This window comes from Malus domestica, chromosome 12 (genome assembly GCF_042453785.1).
Source record: "Malus domestica chromosome 12, GDT2T_hap1".
Classification (NCBI taxonomy): domain Eukaryota; kingdom Viridiplantae; phylum Streptophyta; class Magnoliopsida; order Rosales; family Rosaceae; genus Malus; species Malus domestica.
In genome coordinates, this window is record NC_091672.1 from 16,899,061 (window position 1) to 16,914,604 (window position 15,544).

Consider the following 15,544-nt stretch of genomic DNA (forward strand, 5'->3'; position numbering starts at 1 on the left):
AACGTGGAAAGTGATGTGATAAAGGCACGAAGAACATGAAAGAAATCTCGGGGTGGTGGCAGCTAGCCCTGAAATAGTCGTAAAATTACCATGATCTACCTCATATGGAACTGTCGTGGTCTCGGGTCGGACATGGTGGTTGAAGCTCTTCATGGGTTTATTACGAAACATAGACTTTATATGATTTTCTCTCGGAAACAAAAATGAAAAGTCACAGATTATAAGGAGTCAGAAGAAGAATGAGATACAACCACGATTGCGACGTTCCTCCTGTTAGGGCGGCGGGTGGTTTGTGTCTCTGGTGGAATGATCCTACTAAAGTTCAGGTTCTTTTATCAACAAAAAAATTAATCTATACTAGAATTCAAGGTGGTTCTAATGCTGAGTGGTGTGAAGCATCCTGGGTCTATGAGAATCCATACTGTGCTGAAAAAAAAGGTTTTGGAAGTGGCTGTCGAGGGTTCTCGAACCTTCTGTTGACCTCTGGTTTGTGGTGGGGATTTCAACGAATTTCTTTGGGATCACGAAAAATCTGGTGGTAGAGACTGTTCTTCAAACCGTCCCTATTTCCTTCAGGATTTTATGTTTAGGATAAAGTTATTTGACCTTGATTTCCATGGGCCCTGGTTTACTTGGTACGGTACTCGTAACAACCATCTTGTTTAAGAATGACTTGATCGTGGCTTGGTGAATGAGAGTTGGCAAGGAAAATGGCCAACACATCTATCATCCATGGTACTTTTCTTGTGTTTAACCACTACCCGATTATTGTAAACTGTGACCCGAGGTCGGTCAAATGGAAGAAATTATTTAGGTTTAAACCTTTTTAGCTTGAGGAGAAAAGATGTGGGGAGATTACTGAGAGGTTTTAGAGCAACCAATGTGAAGGGATGACACTTGGTAATTAGCAGAGGAAGCTTAATTCATGCAGAGGGAAATTAATACAGTGGAGCAAGATTAAATTTAAAGAATGATGGAGATTGACAAGTTGGTTAAAAAGTTAGGCCACCCAAGACAATTGGGAGGACAATGGTGATCAAATCAAAACCATCACGAGGCAAATTGATAGGATGAAAGATTGGGAGAAAAAATTCTGGCATCAGCGTTCTCACATCAAATGGTTGCAGGGTGGGGACTCAAATTCTAAGTTCTTTCACCAAACGGTTATTTAGCGGCGTCATTTGCAATTATTCCTACATATGGTTAATGATCACTTTACCAAGCTTTTTCTTACGACCACCAAGATTGGGGCTCAATTTTGGAATGTGTGGAACCTATAGTCTCGGATGTAATGAATTTTCATTTATCAAAACAATTGAAATGGAAGAGATTCGAGAAGCTGTTTTCCAGATGGCTGGTACGAAAGCTCCTGGCCCTGACCGTTTCCACGAGATGTTTTTCCACTCATACTAGATATAATTGAATATGAGATTAAAGGTTTTGTCCAGGACTTTGTGAGTGGGACAACGAGCCCTAGGAATCTTAACTCCACCCATATTGTTCTTATTCTAAAGGCTTAAAATCCTGAATCAGTCAGTATATTTCAGCCCATTAGTCTTTGCAATTATTCCTACAAAGTATTCTTCAAGATCTTGGTGAACCGTCTCAAGCCCTGGCTGCCCATGATTATTTTCCTACCCAAAATGCTTTTTTTAAGGGAAGGCAAATCCAAGACAACATCATAATCGCTCACAAAGTGTTCCATTTTTTGAAGATGAGGAAAGTTAAAAAGAATTTTGAGTTGGCTATAAAGATTGACATGAACAAGGCTTATGATCGAATCGAGTAGGATTTTTTTAGGGAAGTTATGGCTCGAATGGGTTTTAACAATTGGTGGATCCAATTTCACCCTATCTATTTCTTATTGCTAATGAGGTTCTTACAAGGCTTCTTCAGGGGGCTACTGATAGGGGTTTACTAGAGGGTATAAAGATGAGCAATACTGGTCCCACTCTTTCCCATTTGATGTTTGTTGATGATACGTTAATTTTCCTCAAGGTAAACTCCTAAAACTGTCATAATATTATCCACCTGCTGAATGGTTACTGTAGAGCCTTATGACAAAAAGTAAGTGTGCAAAAGTCTGCCGTTTTCTTTAGAGCAAATACCCCGAAATCTATTAGGGATGAGTTGTGCTTTATTTTGGGCATGCCGCAAGTTTCTGATCCTGGGCTTTATTTAGGTATCCCGACGGCTTGGGGGAGATCGAAGAAATATGCTTTAGCTTTTGTTAAAGACAAAGTCCTTGCTATGCTCCAAGGTTGGAAGTAGAACTTCCTTTCTCAAGCAGGGTGATAAATCTTAATCAAAGCTATTGTGCATGCTATCCCTGCCTATTCTATGAATATTTTTTCGATTCTTTGAAACTCTCTGCCATGAGATTGATTCAGCAGTGGCTCAGTTTTGGTGAGGCCAGAATGATGGTGATCGTAAAATCCATTGGGTCAGTTGGGAGTCATTAAGAAAGCCAAAATGGGATGGGGGATGGGTTTCCAAAATCTTAGTGAGTTTAATTTAGCTATACTCATTAAGCAGTGTTGGTGTTTACTAAATGAACCAAACTCACTATAGGCGTAAATGTTCAAGGAAGTATGTTTTCCTAATTCTTTCATGGAAGCTTGACGGGGTGGTAGATCATCTTGGGCTTAGTTAAATCTTCTTATGGGCATAGATGTAATTACCAATGGAAATCATGAATGGTGAACAAACAAAGATGTGGATTGATCGATGGCTTCCTTCTTTGAATTTGGGCCACCCAACCCTCTTACAAGGGGCAATCTTAACAATGGACCAACCTGCCTCCTCTCTAATCTGTCTAGGCTCTCAAAGTTGGTAGCTTGAGTCTCTCGATGGCTTGGTCTCAGTGGAGGACCAATTAACGATCCGTGATATTTCTATTAGAGATGAGGGAATGCATGACCGACTAATTTGGCCGACAGATCGGATGACGAAATATATTGTACGCTCCGATACCATCGGGTGCACGATAATGCTTGGCGAACTCGAAACCACCGCCCATCCTCCTCAATGACATTTAGCTTTTTAATGTGGAATTATATTTGGAGTTTGGTAGTCTCTCCAAAAGTAAAGAATTTCCTCTGGATAGTTTAATCGGGCGGTTGTTATAAAACTTGATATGTTCTGACGGAGATATGGCTTATCACCTTTCTAACCATTTTGCAAGGCGCTAGATGAATCTATTGAGCATATGTTGCTTCTCTGCCTATGGGTGGAGAGTGTGTAGTTTGAGGGTTAGTTGGGGAATTGCATTGATCAGAAATCTATTACCACTTTTCAATCCTGGATTAAAAGTTTTCTGACGACGGTTCAGGGCAACAAGTGTGAGCGTTTGCAAACCTTGGGTCACATGGCCTTTACTTGTTAGCATATTTGGAAAGCTCGATGCAACACCATTTTCAACGGCTAGTTGCCATCGCCAACTCGGACCATTCATGCCATCTCATGTGCTTTTGCTTATTTCTTGAATGCGAATTCCTTGAGGTCTCGATCGGGGGTTGGATGAGGGCTTGCTATGCTTCCCACCGTTACTTAGTCACCTCCACCGTTGGATATGGTTAAGATTAATATTGACATTTTTGGAGAACTTGTAGTGGTGTTGGTTAGATTGGTGTGGTGGTACGGAACTCTGATGTTGTGTGTCTTGTTGTTCGTAGAATGGTGATTCGTGCTCCATCTTGCTTGTTGGCGACGGAGGCTATGAGTGTGTTGGAATGCTCCATCCTTGCTTTTCATCATGGTTTTTTTAAGATCATTATCGAATCTGATTCAAGGGAAGTGATCTCGTGGGTGAATAGATGTATCGATAATGGCAACTGGGAGACGTTTCCTACGCTATGAAAAATCCGACGGCTGAGAGACTCTTTCCATGCATGTGACTGGTTTTAGGTCCCAAGATCAACAAATGAAGCGGCGGATTATGTGGTGTCGCATGTGGGAGCGAAGTTGTACGACTTAGTCTGGGTTGACAGACCCCTATCATCGCTCGTTCAAATTCTAAGTTTTATAGTTGTATGGGAGTGTTGTGGTTCGTCTTATTCTCACGCCTCTTCCTGCTCCCTTACTTCTTTATTTTGTTCCAAATGTTGTTAGCATGGTTTGACTTTCCTTGTTTTTCTCTGGCTTCGGCCCTGGCAATGAACATTTCCAGTTTAAAAAAAAAAAAAAAAAAAAAAAAAAAATCCTACTCATATAAATTTGGAAATGGTATCTATTTAAATGAAATTTAAACTTGGGAATTGGAGGTCCTAATTTCCAAGTTTTTTTTTTTCATGCGGAAATTCTAAGTTTCTATGTTTATAAATCCAAACAAGAGAACTAGTGCACGTCAATTTATAATTCCGACTTTTATCAAAATTCCAAGCTTATTTCCCTCATCCAAACATAGTGTAAGAGAAAATGAGTACAAATAAATTTTTTCTACTATAAATCATTATGTAAAGATCACTTTTGAAAGAGAATTTAATAAAAATATGAAATTATTTAGTCATTGAATAGTATAAAAACAAATTATCAATATTGATAAAAATATCTCTTATTTTTCTGGTTTAAACATCATCATAGTGTGTGTATCCCAAATAATCATTCTATGTTTCAGATATAATAGCCCACAATATAAACATTCCCTGCGATTTTTAATTTGTCACATAACATAATGTAGCATATTGTAACATTTATATTAACGTTCCTTTTGTGTTTGAATTTCTGGCTCTCTATTCTTCAGTCAATCATGCTCATTGATAAAAGCAAAGAAATGAAAAATAAAATAAGTCCACAAATGTTATTGACAAGATTTATTTTTATTAAACGATATCTAGGGGCGAAATAATAATTAATTTAATTTAATTTAATATTTGAATTTATGACTTTTAACTTACAAATGAAAATAATAGTATTCGATTATAATATCAAATGCCCCCCTGTATATTTTTTATTTGTTGATAAGCATGTACTATTTTAATACTTATCTATTTATATGCATACAAAATTCTCATCAATATCATCATGATTATCACGCATCCTTTATTTTTTTTATGTCGATTGTTCTTGAAACACACATATGCATCCATCCAAATTTCTCCAACTGCATACATACGCACTGACCCATATTTCATATTATTTTAGTATTATTTTCAACATTTCCCCAACAGGAACTACAGTACTCCCTTCTGGCATGCTTCGAATAAAAAAAAAAAAAAAAACCATTTTGTAAGAAATTAGCTTGACCTACTTCGTAGAAATTAGGTATTCATATTCGGTTTAGTGACCATCTACAACAGGCTAGTTGAATGAAACCTCTTTGGCTATATTAGCGAAAACGAGAAAGACATACAACTTCAATATGGTAGCTATTCTAATGTGATGAAAAGGTACTCGCTATAGTATCCCGCATAGATTAAAATAGTTAGTAGTGTTGGGGATGTTTATGCGAAATTTGTTGAAGCATTTTCATTCTGAGTTAACAAATTTACGACTAATAGTATTCGCGATGCTTTTAGTATTCACTTCTTTAGAGTATCATCTAGCAATTTAGTATTTCTTTAAGGCTAAATCGCCAAAATGGTCCCTAAGATTTGCATAACTCATCATTTTGGTCCCTGAGATTCCAAATCGATAAAAGTGGTCTCTGAGATTGTCCACCATCCATCATTTTGGTCATTCCGTTAAAAACTCCGTTAAGTGTCCCAAAACTCTTGGCCAAAAGTTTGGGCAATTTTCAAAGCTTCGTAACTCAATTGTTTCTTAACCAAATTCGACCCATAATATATCAAAATAAAGATAGGAAAGTATAGAATAATATTATACCTATTTTGAAGCCCAATGGTTGCAGAGATGGCCGAAAAATAGCCTCAAGGTTGACTGGTCCGAGTGAAAACTTGAAAACTTGCCGGAAATTGGGTAAAGTTTAAACGTTCATAACTTCTTCAATACTCAAATAAATCAAGTGATTCAAAAACAAAAATCATACTTCTAGATGAGACAAAGAGAATGGTACCTTTTTTGACGGCTAACTTGCCATGGTTTGGCCGAAAAACGGCTCGAAAGTGACTGTCTTGGTCTCGAGTTAGCCACTTTTGAGCCGTTTTTCGGCCAAACCACGGCGATCTAGCAGTATAAAAGGGTACCATTCTCTTTGTCTCGTCGAGAAGTATGATTTTCATTTTTGAATCACTTGATTTCGGTGAGTATTGAAGAACTTATGAACGTTTAAAGTTTACCCAGTTTCCGGCGAGTTTTCCAGTTTTCGCTCATATCAGTCAACTTTGAGGTTATTTTCCGGCCATCTCCAACAACCATTGGGCTTCAAAATAGGTGTAATCTTATTCTACAGTTTCCTATCTTCATTTTGATATATTATGGGTCGAATTTGGTTAAGAAACGATTGAATTACGAAGCTTTGAAAATTGCCCAAACTTCCGGTCAAGAGCTCTGGGACACTTAACGGAAGGACCAAAATGATGGATGGTGAACAATCTCAGGGACCACTTTTATCGATTTGGAATCTCAGGGACCAAAGTGATGAGTTATGCAAATCTCAGTGACCATTTTGGCGATTTACGCTTTCTTTAATTATCATTTATGAGATTCGAACTTAAAATCTCTCATGCTAATTAATTTGACGTGTATTAATTTATGCATGCTATTTTCTCTATATTATCAGTTCAATTAGGTAGGATGTCCCAAAGAAACATCATTTTCTTTGGCATTGGTGTCAAGTGTCCCATTGTTTTTGTTCGCAGCTAGCAAAAGATGCCCAAATATATCCCACCTCCTTAAATACGATAACTCACAAAAGAGCCAAACCTTCTCCCTAACTTATCGAGCCAACCTTCCTCATCAAGTTTCACGCCCTAACAAATATCCTTCTAAAGATATTTGAACTTTTAGTGGCCCTTTTGGATCTTTTCAAGCATAGCAAATTAGCAAGTTTAAAACATGTACATCTTGCCAGCTATTGTTGGCATTCTCACAAAGTCAAACACTTCTTCCTTTACCAATTTGTGGTTAACGGTTTAAGTGTGACTTGTTGACGCTTATATATGATTTTTGTCTTTTCATCCATCTTAACATGTACAACTATAATCAAGACATGTGTTATAGAAATTCGACTTTAACTTGTCTGATCGTCGTTCCTCAGTGTAATTATAGGTTCTAAATATTATATGAAGTTTTTTTCCTTGTTTTTTTCTTTTTGGTTCGCACTTTAGAACTCATAATTGGGGTATTGCGTTTTGGACTGAACTTCGATAACAAAATATATGGCTTTGGTGTTGATGTTGTAGCCGAAACCAAATGCGACCGTAATACGCAATTGGAGCATCGATTATTTAGGGTTTGGTCAATGCAACCATAATTGGATTATATTATATATAACATATATATATAGTTTTTCAACATTGGTTTGGATTTTATTGGGAAGAGATAATGTAACATCCCACATCGTCCAGAGGAGTGGATCCTGGAAGCTTTATATGTATATTCCCATCTTTACGTAGCACGATATTGTCGCCAGCTTGAGATCATGGGTAGGGTAGTTTTGGAGCCAATCCCTGGCCGGAGGTGTACTGACGAGGACATCGGGCCCCTAAGGGGGGTAGATTGTAACATCCCACATCGCCCAGGGGAGTGGATCTTGTAAGCCTTATATGTATATTCACATCTCTATCTAGCACGAGACCGTTTGGGGGGGGAGTGGATCTTGTAAGCCTTATATGTATATTCACATCTCTATCTAGCACGAGGCCGTTTGGGAGTTCACTGGCTTCGGGTTCCAAAACGGATAATATCGTGCTACGGCGAAGTCATGCCCAGGATGTGATGAGGGCCCGGGTCAGGATGTGACAGATAATGAGATCGAAATGTTATACTTAAATCGAATTCCAATGGCTGATTGAGTGGTCAAATTCTGCATGAACTTGTAAACTTCAAATGTGTGTTTTGCATGACCCTTGCCAGGAGCATTGCATTTGCCCCATAAAATTATAAAGGAAGCAAGTCCAAAATAACTCTATAGGAATATGGAAAAACGTGAAACATTGCACAACGTGGGAAAACCGTAAACGCCCATGACTAGCTAGACAAAACAGCGATGTGAGATTGATATTTCAACGCAGGCTTTTCTGATCGCAGACTCGAAGTTGTCTTTCCCCTTTCATTTTTTTTTCTTTTCCTTTTCTTGTTTGGATTTGAGGAAATACAAAGATAAATGTGTACCAAGATTCTATCGTTTCAGATAAACCACACAATAATTACTTATTAGTACGTATGATAACCACCATTAATAAAACTGAAACTTGAAATTTTCCCTTACAAGTGACGAAAAATACATTAAAATTAGTGCTAGTGAAATGCAAAAGTAGAATGCACAAAAAAAAGAAAGTATTATATTGATCCTTATGGATAAATACTTACGTAACATTCTAGATTATAACCCAACTTGATTTATTTCTTCGATTCCTCCTCGCGCCTAAATCTTAGATTGAGCTGCTCATCATTTTTTTTTATTCCTACTCAAGCATCTATAACGTCGAAATTAAGCTACTGATCATATTCCATTTTACATGATTAATTAATTTGCTCCCTCCATCCATTTTTCTTCACCTTTCCTTTTCATGATGTTTTACTATTGATCTTACAAATTACAAAACTTATGTGGCGCACAATACCAAGTAACTATGAGCTAATCATATCCTTCTTGTGAATGCGGGCGTGCCAACTCGCAATCGAGCTCGGTAAGGCGAGTAGAATAGATATGATGGTGGTGTCAAATATGTTGTTGACTTCTGCATCGAACCAATTATGACCAAGGAAGAAACACATCTCGACCTTTGGTTTTAGAACCTGAAGACAAAGGTTGCCTAAATTACGGCGAAGTTTTGGATCTCCCAGACCAGGTTTGGCTGCCTTGACTATATTCGTAAGGATATAGGTTCGTTGAATTAGTATCAGGCTGTAAGGACACAAGCACTCAAAGGAAATGAACGTTTTTATAATGAAGGTAGTTTGGTCGTCTGAATGTCGAACTGCAAAATGCACTTGAGAGTAACCAATAATAGAACACTCCACTTAGCTGGGAAGCTAATGAAGTGACTTATTTCGGTGAGTAAGTTGAAAACCCTTAACCCGCCGAGACTAGGATATATAATCAACCAACTAGAAGTAATGTTGTTAGTCCAAACTGAAGGTGCTTCTTGATCACTTGGTTCTACGACTCTAGTGCTATTAGTTCAAACTGAAGATGTTGCCAGTTGTCAAAATAGTGTTGTTAGTCCAAATTGAAGTATTGACGGGAAAGTTAGGATAATTAGTGTTTCTCAGGGTTGTGAGAAGGGTTTCGCGTAAAGTGAGGGTTGATGTGTAAAGCGTTTTGAGTTAATTGTTGAATTGAAGAAAGGTTCAATGTTGTAGAGGCTTCTTTATTTATAGATGAAGCTTTTGTGATAAACAAGCATGCCGAGGTAAAGTTTTGATGGGACTGTGTTGGCTTGGCATTTGCTCGAATATTCCTTTATCCCTTTTAACTCGAAACTTCATCTTCATCTAATCTCAGCTTCTTTGATTCTCACCAAGGCTCTGAACCTAGCTCTGTTACGAGATGTATTCATCTTTATTGGGGCACGCATGCATTCTGATCCTTAGGATAATTCGCATTTATCCAATGACCAATTTGATCCCCTAGAAATTTTAATTCATATAGGACTAGACCAGACCACCCACACTTGATCTCTTTACAGTTCTTCTTTCATAAGGACTCAATCGACCTTATTTATGGGCTAACAGCCCATTGACTTAAAGGATGCATACTGGGTCGAGAACTGTAGTCCTCAGGTCCGCCCATCTTAGCCCAAACTATTATTTCACGTCCAAAATTGCCCCCTCGCTTTTGAAACTCTCGGCCATGGACAGTTGGCCTGAAGGTTTTTGAGAAGCAAACATCCTTTAAATTGCCCAATATCTTGCATTAAATACCTCAATCTCAGTTAACACGCTAGCCTCAACTGATACACTTTTCTTTTGCCACGAGTCAGATTTCTACATCGCATCTTTTTTTTTTTTCCGGTCATCTCACGCGCCTTACTCATTCGAACAATTGAGCCGTCGAAAAGTCTCTTCTCGAAACACTTGAACTAAGCCTAATGCTAGGGAGACAAAATTTGGAGACAAAGTTTTGAAAGTTAAAAGACATGGAAGTAGATGATTGATTTATTACTTAAATATTGATAAACATATTTATTCCTATTAGTGACATATCATTTAGTTTGCGAATTTAGTCTCCCTAGCATTACTTCTTAAACTAATACCAACCGTAAGCTTTCAAACCGGATTAATCAATTGAGATTGCTTCGATTCCCCACGACTATTATGATTGAAAGTATGTCCCGAGATTTTCTTGATTTTGAAATTCAAAATTAATGATTAGAGTTTTAATCTTCCCCCTCTTTTTGAAACCCCTAGGCCTTTTCCTTCTTCTTTACGCCCTCAATTTGTTAGGCCTTTTCCTTCTTCTTTACGCCCTCATTTCTTAGAACACTTCGCCATTCCTATTTTCGAAATCCCATTCTCTTCTTTCTTCAATTTCAAAAAACTCCCCAACTCATGTTTTTTTTTTTCAAAAAAAAAAAAAAAATGGCCAACAATCAATCTCCAATGTCATTCTTTCAACAACTCTCCTGTGAGCTCGAGTGCGTTAAGGAGAACATCGAGCGCCTCACCACCAAAATCTTCAAGTATTAGGACGAAGATGAAATAGAAACCCAGGTTCTTGGTCCCCTGGTTAATGCTCACTACTGGACTCCATGGTTGTGCTAATGAAAAACAACATGCTCCCAACATTCTTCTAGGATGGCGATTGGTCGAAGCGGGGATCTGCGAATAATCCACCAAATAACACTAAGGAAGAAAAAATCAAACACATGAACTCAAATTTTTTACTTATAATTTTTTTTAATAGAATACACAAAGAAACAAGTGATAAACTAATGTGAAAATTATGAATTAATATGGTAATATTTACATCATCCCTGATCCCTCCCCTCTAATGAAAACGGTCCATAAACGGTTTACCATCGTTTTTCATAATAATTGGGTTAGTGAAACTGTTTAATTCACTTTTTTTTCTTTTTTTTTGTCCAAAACCTATTTGATTCACCTTAGTTCTATTTAATTCACCTTTAATTCCATTCAGTTGAGCAAGAAAAAGGGGGGAGGTTGATTGGGACACGTCAGGGTCTAGTCATAATTAGCTAACTTGTCACGATGCCATCGTTTCTTGACAACCATTAGTCCAACGCGGCGGCAATCCACCGAGCCGGTAGTGCCACGGCCTGTCTCTGCTGACTGCACCCCACATCATCATTAATCCAATTAAATATTACACCCGAAACACCATAATCATACCCACCACACATCTCACATGCATACATATCACATACCCATACATAAACATACATAAAAATCTTAGAAAATTCCACGATATCTCAATCAACCCACCTCCCTCCCCTCTTCCTATATATTCTCATCCTCCAAAAATAACATACACCTTCTTGTTTGTTCATCTTATATCCCACACCCACACACCCACACACCCACACCAACAACTACTACACATGGGTGAGGTTAGTAAAAGTAATCAAACTTTGTCATTCTTCAGTTACTAATAGTTTGCTTCCTCTAAATTGTATGTTCTAACGACGGATTTATTTGTCCTTGCAGAAAAAGGAATCCCCGAAGAATGACGGTGAGAAGAAGCCCACCGACGCCGCCCCCAAGAAGGACGACGGTCTGAACATCTTCATTTTCAAGACCGACATCCATTGCGAGGGATGTGCTAAGAAAATCAAACGGGCTGTCAAGAATTTTGAAGGTATGTCAATCACGAATTACCCGCAATTGTATCGATTTCACTTAACAAGTTTTGATCACAATGATAAATTTGAGCTTCTGTGTTCTTATCATTTCTGCCTTCTTAATTTAGAACATTGTATTGTCCAAAAAAAAAAAAAGAGTTCCGAGTTTACCGAGTTCACCAGAATTCAGGCTGCATTGAATGGTTCGTCTCTGAGTTTAATGGAAATTAAAAGGGACCAAAAATAAATAAATATGTATTAAGTTTTGGATAAGATTTGAGCCTTTGTTTATAAAAAAAATAAAAAATAAAAAATAAAAAAGAGCCTTTTTTAGTCGCTGAAGCAAAAGGAAACAGTTCGCACAAATTTGACTTTAATGGTGTACATGCATTTTTCCATTAATTTTAAGCTTGAATTTGTTGGTCTAACAACTACTTACGTAACAAACACGATTTTATTTTGTTAATTGATTTTGGCTAATTAGGTATTAATTTTTTAATTTGTTAGGCGTTGAACAAGTGAAGACGGATAGTGCAGCCAACAAATTGACTGTAACTGGGAAAGTTGATCCCGCCGGACTCAAGGAGAAGCTCGAGCAGAAGATCAAGAAGAAGGTCGACCTGGTTTCTCCTCAGCCCAAAAAAGATGGTGGCGGTGGCGGTGGTGGAGACAAGAAGCCTGCCGCAGATGGAAAGGCTGAGAAAAAGGGTGAAGAGAAAAAGCCAGCTGATAACAAAAAGCCAGCGGATGACAAGAAGGCAGCTGAAGACAAAAAGGCCAAAGAGGCACCCAAAGAGGTAATTCAATGGCATTCACTTATGTAATGTTGAATTAGGCTGTAAATTGACTCAAAACAACTCGAACGTATACATTTTTTAAAAGGGGACTTTAACGAAAAGCACCTGTTACTGTTCACTTTAACGAAAAACCACATTTTTACACTAAAAAGTCAATCCTGGTACTATTCACTTTACCCTTTATTTTGTCCTTATCATTAAAACTTAAAGTTTTCAAGCCCTTTTCATTAGTTTTCCTTTTTTAAAATACATGCCACTTCGAGAATATTCTCAGAAAATAATTCACAGAAAAAATATGGTGGTGAGCAAAAAATTTCCTAGAAAATTTCACTTTAGATCTAACTGGTGCACGTGGCACATTTTTGTTGACTGGGAATTGTTCAGTCAAAATAGTGAATTTTTGGGTGCATTAATGTTTGTTTTTCGTGGAAACCCAGGTTTTATATATTAATTTTGTTGTTAAATTTGTTTATTTTTTGTTGGGTGGTTTCAGAGTGCTGTGGTGTTGAAGATCAGATTGCATTGTGATGGTTGCATGCAGAAGATGAAGAGTAAAATCTCCAAGTTTAAAGGTCAGCCAGATTCCAATCACTTCTCAGACTTTTCATGACTTGAATAATAAAATATAGAATTGGGATTATATTAATTTAATAAAGAATGATGCAAGCACACCCCTGGCACCACGCTAGTAAATTTCAATATTATTTTAGTAGATTTCGTAAAATGACTAGTCTTAGTCAAAATTCATAGAAAATTAAATCGTAACGATACTTTTATCCTTAAAAGTTAATATGAAATTAGCTGTAAACTTAAATACTTAATATTCAAGTATTTTGTTTACAACATTTGAGTTTTATATGCACTTGCTCGCCGTTTTAAAAATTTCAGGAAGACTTTGTGATCAATTTTAAAATTTTTGTGCTAGAGCTTATTATTTCTTTACCAAAAAAATTGTAAATAATCAGGAGCAAATTTGTCATTCTAGTTATCTAACAAACAAGTGGATTATTATGGGGGTTGGCAGGTGTTAACAATGTGAGCTTTGACGCATCCAAGGACCTAGTAACGGTGAAGGGCTTCATGGACGTAAAGGAACTAGTACCTTACCTCAAGGAGAAGTTCCGGAGGGCCGTGGAAGTGGTCCCACCCAAGAAAGATGACAGCGGAGCCGCCGACAAGAAACCAAAAGACGGCGGCGGGGACAAGAAGGAAAAAGAAGGTGCAGGAGGTGATAAGAAGGAGAAAGAAGGAGGTGGTGAGAAGAAAGATAAAGCAGTCGCAGCAGGCGACGGAGAAAAGAAAGAAGTTGTCGCGGCCGCAGGCGGCGGAGGAGGAGGAGGCGCCCCGAAGATGGAGATGAGCAAGATGGAATATAATGGGTACCCTTACCCACCTCCTTCTTACTATTGGTACGACGAAGGGCACGTTTACAACCACAACAAGTTTGTAATGGAGGCTCAAGCGCACCAAGCGCACATTAGCCAAGGGTCGTCTAGCCACGGCTACGCCGTGCCGATGGAACACTACCCTGCGCCGCAGATGTTCAGCGACGAAAATCCAAACGGTTGTTCGGTGATGTAGGGTGCGGAACCGATCGAGCGTTGGTTGGTCGATTAATATTCTTTGTCAAGAAAGATATTAAAACTGTAAATATTAAGTAAAGTTTAATAGAAGTAAATACAAGGTTTACTTTTGAGTAGGAATTGATGGGAATTTTGGCCTTTATCACACGATGTCGTAAGGTTTGCCGGCCAGATGTGGAAGCCGGTTCAGATTGTTGGGTTTGGTTATTGGTGGGGTTTAATATAAATATTCTGCTAATTCTTTATTATATTGCACTGGATCGGTCGATGGTTTAGCTTTGTGGCACAGACGAGGCCACTTGATGCTCTTGTTGATTTCACTGGATTAATTATAATCTATATATTTAATAATCTGTCGTTGTTAAGTTTGTGTCCTCTTTTAATCATCAGAATTATCATATTTTGTTTCACATCATTAATACATAGTTTTTTAAGAGAATCGATATTATTATTTGATATATTCAAACTCAGAGGGAAATTGAAATTAAAAATGAAATGGAAAGTGTTAAAGGACTATGCGAGACAAAATAAAAATAATTACGTAGCATAATATTTATCTACAGACTAATTACTTCGAATGAAAATTGTCTTGTGGTGAAATATTTTGATAAAGAAAAAGTTGTGCAGATGAATATCATTATCTTCCATACCTATGTTCCAATTATAAAGTCGTTAAACTTTACATCACTTTATAGGTTTAACATTTCTTTCTTGTTGGCATGCAGAAATGAAAAAGCCAAAAATGTACACGTAGTTGAATTGTATATCTTAAATGTATTCCCCTTTTTGGTCACATATTCAAAACTTTAAGTGGGATTAGGTGAGAGGGAAAATACTTTGCTCAAATAATTCCTTCTTGAATGACGCCGTGTATAAATGTTATAATCGAAAGAGAATAAATTTGTCGGTATCTAAACATTATCTTTAGATCTCTGAAAGAATGGACTACCGTGATGAAGCTAACAGCTGGTCCCCCTACAAAAAGAAAAAAAAAAGAGGAAAGCATCATCTCTAGATTAATTCAATCAATGAAAAACACTTAGTCATAAACAAGTCCCAAAAAATCGACAATTATGGTCAAAATAAACATTCTCATAACAAGCCATTAACTTGTTTGGTTTCTATAGATGACCAGCCGGTTTTCAATTCAAATATTTTAAAAGATAATATTTAAATGATGATAAAAAAAAAATAATCAGTTTTTGACTATGACATTTTGTTGACCTTAAAAATTACCAAGCCTATGTGGCGTGTAGACCGAGTAACTAATGAGCTAACTACATCCTTCGGTTGTATGCAG

At 37.4% G+C, this 15,544-nt stretch overlaps 1 protein-coding gene across 1 annotated transcript; it reads left to right on the forward strand.

Annotated features, from left to right (window-relative positions):
* The first annotated feature begins 11,289 nt into the window (after window positions 1–11,289).
* On the forward strand, window positions 11,290–14,595 carry LOC103450012 (heavy metal-associated isoprenylated plant protein 6-like). Its single transcript, XM_008389329.4, has 5 exons — window positions 11,290–11,633; window positions 11,731–11,881; window positions 12,372–12,661; window positions 13,155–13,233; window positions 13,686–14,595. Exons 1-5 carry the CDS (start codon window positions 11,625–11,627, stop codon window positions 14,240–14,242), a joined length of 1,086 nt encoding a protein of 361 aa, XP_008387551.1. The 5' UTR covers window positions 11,290–11,624; the 3' UTR covers window positions 14,243–14,595.
* The last annotated feature ends 949 nt before the right edge of the window (window positions 14,596–15,544 follow it).

Coding starts and splice junctions, on each gene's coding strand:
- LOC103450012 (XM_008389329.4), top strand. Junction 12,662..13,154: donor CCAAAGAGGCACCCAAAGAG/GTAATTCAATGG, acceptor GGGTGGTTTCAG/AGTGCTGTGGTGTTGAAGAT. Junction 13,234..13,685: donor TAAAATCTCCAAGTTTAAAG/GTCAGCCAGATT, acceptor GGGGGTTGGCAG/GTGTTAACAATGTGAGCTTT.